This window comes from Echinops telfairi, unplaced genomic scaffold, assembly GCF_000313985.2.
Source record: "Echinops telfairi isolate 266 unplaced genomic scaffold, ASM31398v2 ScPeMD7_655;HRSCAF=1070, whole genome shotgun sequence".
Lineage (NCBI taxonomy): Eukaryota > Metazoa > Chordata > Mammalia > Afrosoricida > Tenrecidae > Echinops > Echinops telfairi.
Window position 1 is genome coordinate 24,296,116 of NW_022104553.1, and position 7,904 is coordinate 24,304,019.

The 7,904-nt window shown below is 57.5% G+C and overlaps 1 protein-coding gene across 3 annotated transcripts in view; it reads left to right on the plus strand.

Annotated features, from left to right (window-relative positions):
* Positions 1-7,904, plus strand: part of SLC8A2 (solute carrier family 8 member A2) — a 40,995-nt gene that overhangs the window by 20,332 nt on the left and 12,759 nt on the right. For 2 of the 3 annotated variants that reach the window (XM_045292782.1, XM_030886169.2), the window contains exons 5-8: positions 4,134-4,237; positions 4,392-4,409; positions 6,539-6,666; positions 7,136-7,235. In XM_045292782.1, coding sequence (XP_045148717.1) covers positions 4,134-4,237; positions 4,392-4,409; positions 6,539-6,666; positions 7,136-7,235 — 350 coding nt within the window. The remainder of the gene's footprint in view (positions 1-4,133; positions 4,238-4,391; positions 4,410-6,538; positions 6,667-7,135; positions 7,236-7,904) is intronic. The other variant, XM_013006668.2, reaches the window with a different exon arrangement.

Here is a 7,904-nt window from a genome sequence, read left to right on the forward strand (position 1 = left end):
CAATCCTCCTCCCTGCCGCTGACTTGCGCTTCTCAGCCTCTCCATCTCTGCCCTCGTCTCGGTCTTCCCCTCCCAGCCTTCTGCCTCGGTGTCTCTCTGCCTGGCCTCCACCATGCCAAGTGATCTCCGGGTGCCCCCCGCCCACCCCCCCGCGTCTCGCTCGCTCTGAATCCCGTTAGATTAGACGCAGTCACGGATTCGCTGACCCCCCTCTTTGTTATCTGCCCGCGTCTCTGGCCTGCGCTTGCTGAGAATTTGAGTCTGGGACTGGGGCCACCATTCTGGCTAGTGGGGGGCGGGGGGGACCATCTCTCACACCCAAGTCGCCCTGAGTACGGGAAGAGTGGTCTTTCTGCTTGTTCTGGTCCTTCCTGAAGTCTTACTCGCTTCCCTCCTGCTGCAGGGACCCCACAGGCCTTCTCCTCCCCCGCTCGCTCGAGCGCACGGCTTCCCCGGGCTGGGACACCCTTTGTCCGCCCCCCCGCCCGCCCGAGCCCCCAGCTGTGGCTTCAGGAGGCAGAAAACATGAGGCTAATTAGCGTTTAGGGAACGTTTTCCTGCGAAACACATCCTTCCTCTGCCGGGCAGGCGCTAATTAGAGGAGCAGCCGGCTGGATAGGGCGGCCCCCAAGGCAGCAACAACACAGAGATGCCGAGAGAGACCCTGAGAGACAGGTGATGTGGAGACAGGGAGAGAGACACACACAGCAGAGAGGCAGGGAGACTATCTTCCTGAGGAGAGGAGACAGATTTGCTGAGAGGAGGGAGAGGGAGACGGAAAAGCAGGGAGTCTGAGATGGAGACACAGCAAGAGACACAAAAAGATGGGAGAGAGACACCCAGAGAGACATGCAGGGAGACACGCCGAGAGAGCCTTAGAGATGGGAGCAGATGGCCAGTCTGTCCCCACCCAGGGTGACCCTGTGAGTACCACTGTCCCAGAGGGTTCCCAGGCTGTCATCCAAAGCCCAGCAGATGCTCTGAGGGAGACAGACGAAGCTGTCGGCTTCTGTAAAGATGGACAATCTCAGAGATGCCTTTGGGAAGCTGGGCTCTGTCTTGTAGGGTCATGATGAGCCAGGTTAGACTTGAGGGCGGTGGGGTGTTTTTGTCTGCTCGTTTGTTTTTCTGGTTTGAACATTTTCACGGGAGTGGATTGCTAGGTCCTTTCTCCCAAGAAGCGGGTTTGAACCACCAGCCTTTCGGCCTCACCCAGTGGGTAACCAAGGTGCCTCTGGGGCCTCTTGACAGAGGACGAAGGAGAAGGGGACTGAGGGGCAGAGGTGCCCAGCGGGGAGAGGGAGAGAGAGAGAAACAGACCGGTGGGGTGAGGAATTCTGGGAGAAGCAGGGAGAGGAGCCCCTTTATGCTCAGAGAAGAGGGGTGTGTGTGTCAGTGAGAGCCGTGGAGAGTGCAGGTGCTGGAGGGCAGCAGAGTCTGGGTCTGAGCTGACTGGTGTCCCCAGGCCCTCTGGCAGGCGGAGGGGGTGGGGATTCCTGATCAAACCAGTAGGGCAGGGCGTGAACCTGACAGGATGTCAGGGCCAGAGAAGAAGCCCGCTTCTTGGGATCTCAGGAAGTCCTGCCTGTGTCTAGCTCAAGTCCCTCTTGCTGTCCTTCCCCTGCCGGCTGAGTTTCTCCCCTTCCAGGTTCTCCTGAGGGTACGCCCGTCAGGGAGTCTGTTGACGCGTGTGTCACTCACTGGGTCCCAGGGGTGTGCTTGGCGAAGGTGTGTGTGTGTGTGTGTGTGTGTGTGTCACCCCGTGAGCCTGCCACCCTGTCTGCAGCTGTCTGCCCGCGTTGGGGCTGCAAGGCGCCTGTCTCCGGAGACCCACCTCCGCGCCGCACTGGTTTAGCACCGAGGACAGCTCCGGGCCCACTCCCAGGATGGGGGTGGCCTGTTCTTGACACCCACTGAAACTTTAAAATATCCTGAGCAAGGGTGGGGGCGGGCGTGTGTCCCCACATGACCATCCCGTGTTCGCACGGGTAACACCGTGTCCCGGACGTGTCCCCACTGGCTACTGAGCCACCGCGGGGGGCGGGGGGGGGCGGATCAGCAGAGATACAGGAGGTGGCTGAACCAGAGAGTCAGAGAGACGAGGGAGAGAGACAAGCACATAGACGGCGAGGGAGCAGAAGATTGAACCCCCCCAACCGCCGGGTTCCTTAGGTAGAAACTTGGAAGGGTATACGCAGAGACGTGACCGTGCCCTTAAGGGACCCCGCTCTCAGGGAGGCTCTGCAGGGCTGGCAGTGCCACCCCGGCTGGGGCGAGGGTGCCGCGCTGCCTGCGGAGTGGCCGTGGGGTGTGGCGCTGCGAGGGCAGCGCGGTCAGCTGCGTGGGCTGGCTGTTTGCGTTACTGGGTGCCAGAGCCAGGCCTCGTGGAACCACGCGGTCCCTACACCTGGGGGACTTGCTGGTGGCGGAGCTAGTGGACATTCCGGGGGTGGGGGGCGATGGCAGGAGGTAGGGGTGGGTTGGGCCAGGCCCGGGAGACCGCAGCGCAGAGGAGTTGCCTGTCAGGCGGGAAGATGGATAACTTCTGGTCGCGCATCCCCCTGCCAGCTCCTGGTTACCATAGCAGCGGGGATGCGGAGAAAATCAATTAGCACTCCGGTTAACCCTCCCAGTGGAGATGGGACAGAGGGCAGGAAGCCGAGGGCCTCCCTGCGGAAGGGTACCAGTTGACAAATATCCATGGATGGCCTGTGATAGGCCGAGCCCTGTGCTAAAGTGCTTGGGGGAGCTGGGGCGGGTGATGGTGGGAGGGGACAGCCAAGAACATCCATAAGCAAAGATCTCTGCCTTGGTGGGAAAACTCGCCATCGAATGCAGAGAGGCAGATGGCAAACAACAGGGAACGAAGACCTTGTATTGGACTATGCGTTAGAAGAGATTGCCCGAGTAGGGGCAGTGGTTGGGCCAGGAGCGCTGGGTGGGGCGGTGGAAGCCGGACAGATTCGAGTACGGTGGTTGGAGCGGTCTTGGTGAAGAATGAAAGGAAGTGGGGGAGAGGCATCCTTAGCAGGCAGAGAGCAGCCAGTGCAAGGGTCCTGGGGCACAAGGGTCCGGTGTTGCACTGGTGAAGGGAGTGAGGGGAAAGAAGTGGGGGGACCTGGAGAGGCAGCAAGGGCCGTATTAGGGGGTGGGAGAGGCGGAGCTGGTGAAGGAGGGCAGGAGTTTGATGTCTTCTCTGGGTGAGGAGCCAGGCAAAGGTTTTGAGCCCACTGGGGGTCCCTCGGGCAGCCCTTGGAGAACAGGGCTGCAAGGGCCCAAATGTGGACGTCCTTGGCACCACAGAGCCAAACACGTGGGGGTGGGCGGCGCTAGGAGGAAACCAAAGGTTGCCAGTTCAAACCCACCAAGGTGCCTCGGAAAAAAGGCCCGTTCCTGGAGGGTCCCAGCTGTGGTTCTGCTCGGAGCAGCACAGAGCTGGCTACGAGTTGGCATCGGCCTGATGGCAGGGATGGGCGGGGGAGGGGAGGGGAGATGGTGGCTGGACAGAGTGGAGACAGAGGGGTGGTAATGAGTGTGGGAGAAAGGCTCAGACTCTGATAGCTAAAACCACACCCACTCACTGCCACCCCATAGGACAGCGTAGAACTGCCCCAGGGGGGTTTCTGAGACTGTCACTCTTGAAGGCAGTAGGCGATTCGAATTTCTCTCTCGGCTTGTTTCAAACCGCTGACCTTGTGGTTTGGCAGCCCGAGCCAAGTAACTCGTGACATCACAGGGGCTCCTTTGCAATAGACAGGTCGAAGTTCAAATCCTCTCTCAGCCTGACTCAGCTCCACGGTGCTTGGGATGATGTTGGTACACGAATAGAGCCACAGTCCCCAAACAGGCTACTGTGGGGGAGACTCTCCCCAGGGAGGAGGGAGCAGAGCTATGCTCTGGAGGGTTTTCGAAGGTTGATTTTCCAGGAGGAAGTTGCCAGGCCTTTGCTCTGAGGAACCTCCGGGTGGAACTGAACCACCCACCTTCTGGTCCGTAGCTGAGCACGTAGCTGTTGGTGCCATGCGGGGCTCCGGTGCTCAAGAAACTGGGTGTCTGATAGGAGAGTGATCTGGTGAGTTGGGGAGGGGGCCTCGTGCTGAGTATTTTCCCCCTCTTGCTCGCCCCCACCCCAGGAAAACTCTGCAGGTGAAGATAGTTGATGATGAGGAATACGAGAAGAAGGATAATTTCTTCATCGAACTGGGCCAGCCCCAGTGGTTGAAGCGAGGGATTTCAGGTGAGGGGTTTGTGTGGGCGGGCTGTGGGAGAGGCAAGAGGTCCAGGGTTGGGGGTCCCTTGGGGGCTCACTTGTGGGGACTCCTTCAAGCTCACAATCGGGGCACCCACCCCGGGAAGGATCTCACACTCTCCCTGTCTCTGTCTCTCCCCAGCTCTGCTACTCAATCAAGGTGAGTGAAGTCACATGCCCTGGGGGTTGGGGGGAGGAGCCAGCCGAGAGGGAGACTGGTGGGATCTCTAGCTGTCCTTCCAGGTTGGGTGTGATGGGGGTGGGAGATGAGGTGAGGGCTGATTGGGGCAGGGTGAGGCTTGGAGTGGAGGGTGTGACTGGTGAGAAGTTGGGGCACACAGGTAGGGGTAAAGTCAGTGTGGGGTTTCGTTTGAAGCCAAGGTTGGGGGTGGGGGTGGAAAACGAGTCATAGACTCAAGTCTGGGCTTATGATATAGGGTCAGAGGGAATCGAGTGGAGTCGAGTTTAAGAGATACCTAGGACCGTGGGGGTGGATTTAGGATGAGGATTAAGCCTACATCAAGGTTAGCGTTCAGATGGGCTTGTGGCGGGATCTGATGAGAACTGGGATTGTATTTAGATCAAAGCTGAAGTTGGGTGGTTGAGGTGAATAACAGAGTTTGTCGTTGGAAACAGGGCCACAGTCAAAGATGGAGGTAAGAGTTGGGACTCAGGTCGGGCTTGGAGAGAGAAAGCGTGTAGTTTGGAGAGGGGGTCAAGATCAGGATGGGGTTGGAATGAAGATTGTATTAGTTAGGATAAGAGATTCCTACTGCTGTAACAGCCACCCCCGACCCCCCAGGACTTAACACAACATATTTCCTGCCCAGGCAACGTTTTTATGAGAGTGCTTCTTCTTCCACGTGGTGGTTTCTTCTTCCACGTGGTCACCCCATCTTTGGCTTGCCATGCCCTGGTGTGTTGGCATCCGGAGCCTCTGCATCCCACTGCCAAGAGAGTATGGAATCTCCTATGGGATGCACTGGCTGGAAGTACCGTCCTTCACTGCCGGCCTCATTCTATTGGCCATATCTAGTCACATGGTCACACCCAACTGCAAGGAAGGCTGGGAAATGTAGTCCGGCCAAGTGCCCAAGAACAAATGGAAACAGTGCATTGGGGGGGGGGGGGCTGAATCCCACACAGTAGCTCCACTTGCATGGCCAAGCCCTTTGTTAGTGATGATACCAGGGTCGTGGGGAGATGTGGGGTCGGGGCTGCGATTGGGGGTCAGGTTTAGTTAGGGCTGGGATTACATCTGGAGTTGGAAGTTTGAGAACTTGGTGTCATTATTGGGTCTGATTACAATGAGAGTTAGAATGGGATTGGGATTTGGGGGCAGCATTGGATTAAGATTGAGAGTTGATGATATGGGGTCAGGGCTGAGGGCTGGGATGTGGACTCAGGGTTGGTGGCAGCATGACACGTGGAGTCAGGCCCAGTTTGAGAACCAGAGATCGAATCGGTATTGAGGTTGGAAAAAAGGTCAGTGGACTTTGAGTAAGTTAAAAAAAACAACCCAGAAACCTCAGCACCAGGTTTCAGGTGGCCCTGGGCTCCAGAAAAGACGTGTCCTTCCCTTTGCACCCCACCCCAGACACACTCTGGAACATTTCCACAGTGCAGGAAGCAGGCCTCCATCCTCCGGATGTTGGTGGCGATGACACTGGTGATGGTTCATAACACCTAGTGAGTGTCTGTGTATGCCAGACACTGTCCTAAGGACTTCACATGAATCAGCGCACTTAACCCTCATAAAAGGTGTGCCGTGGTGAAGCACCCGGTTGTGAACCGAAAGGTCAGCAGTTCAAACCCACCGGCCACTCCACGGGAGAACGATGCGGCAGTCTGCCCCCATAAAGATCACAGCCTTAGAAGCCCGATGGGGAGCAGTTCTACTCTGCCCTGCAAGACGCTCTTTGAATCGGGATTGACTCCATGACCGTGGTGAGGGGTGGGGGCTTCTGAATGTTTAACTCTCACGGCCTCCCCACGAGGTAGGTACTGGTATAGTTCCCATTTTACAGATGTGGCGGCTGAGGCACAGAGTGGCTAAGGCATTGCTCAAGACCACAGCCTCACTGCCTGGACCCCAGAGCACACCATCTCAGCTTTCGGGAGCACTTCATTAGGGGAGAGGGTTGGGGAGCTGGGGAGTCTGGGGAAAGGCCCCAAAGGCTCCCCCCAGAGAAGAGCAGACAAGAGTTTTCTGAAGGGGAACAGGGCGTGAGAGAATCACGGGCCCAGTGAGTTCTCTCGGGAGTCTGACTACCATCCCTCACGCTGCAGGGGAGGATGGGGACCGGAAGCTGACGGCTGAGGAGGAGGAGGCGCGGAGGATCGCGGAGATGGGCAAGCCGGTGCTTGGGGAAAACTGCCGACTGGAGGTTATCATCGAGGAGTCCTATGATTTTAAGGTGACTTTTTTTAGGGGTGGGGTGGGGTGGAAGCAGCACTTTCCCGGAGTTGTTTCCTCTGGGAGGATCCTGGAGGGGAGCAAGGGCGAGGAAACCAGGGGCCTGAGGACAGACAACCCTCAGCTCGCTGTCAGCACCACGGACAGCGCACTCCTTTGTCCTTGATAGGGCCCCCTGGTGGCTGGTGGGTGAACTCGCCACGCAGTGCTGCGGAAGAAAGGCCTGGCCACCTGCGCCACACAGATCCCGCTGGAGCGTGTCTGCGCAGTCACCCCGGGCTCTCCGTGGGTGGGAACCGGAGGGTCAGGCTTGGTGTTGAGCAGACTCTGGGGTGTGGAAGAGTGAAGACCTCTGAGGATGGGGTCTGAACCTCCAAACCAGCAGCCATTGTGAAGCTTCCCTGGGGGGGCTTTACGGGGGCCAAGGGAGGTCCACCCTCACTGCTCTCTCCCCCTTGGCTCACCCCTAGAACACGGTGGATAAACTCATCAAGAAGACAAACTTGGCTTTGGTGATTGGGACCCATTCGTGGCGGGAGCAGTTTTTAGAGGCAATTACGGTGAGCGCAGGTAAGTGGGGAGGGAGGAGAGAGGATGATGGAGAGACAGAGGGGTGGGGAGGGAGGGAGAGAGGGAGAGACCCCTAAAGGGGGATGGGCAAAGAAGGGAAGAGAAAGCATTGAAGATGTGGAAAGAGTGAGCAGGAGGCCAGGACATAGATCATCAAAGAGATGGAACGAGGGAGGGAGGGAGGGAGAGAGACTATTTTAGAGAGGAAAGGGAAAATAAGGAAAAAGCAGGAAAGACATAGGAGAAGATGAATAAATAATAAAGTAAAAGACACAGAAGATCGTGAACGAGTGAGCAGGAGGTGAGGAGACAGATCATCGGAGACAGGTGGAGGGAGAGAGTGCAAGCTCTCCAAGGGGAAGGGGAGGAAGAGTGGGGAAGAACTGAAGCAGGTGAAGAGCAGGGAGCCAGGAGACAGATAATCAGATAGGGGCACACACACACACACATACACACACACATGAACAGCCAGGCAGAGAGAACAGGAGAGAAACCAGGCAGAGAAAGAGGGGGTGGTGGGGAGACTAGAATTCCAGAGAGGAGGGGGACAGGGCAGACAGACCGGCACAAAGAAACAGGCAGAGAGAGAGAGAGGGGAGAAATTTTCTGCATGTTTGTTTGCATGTTTGGTTTGGTTTTTGCATGTTAGAGTGTGTCTCAGAGGTGTCA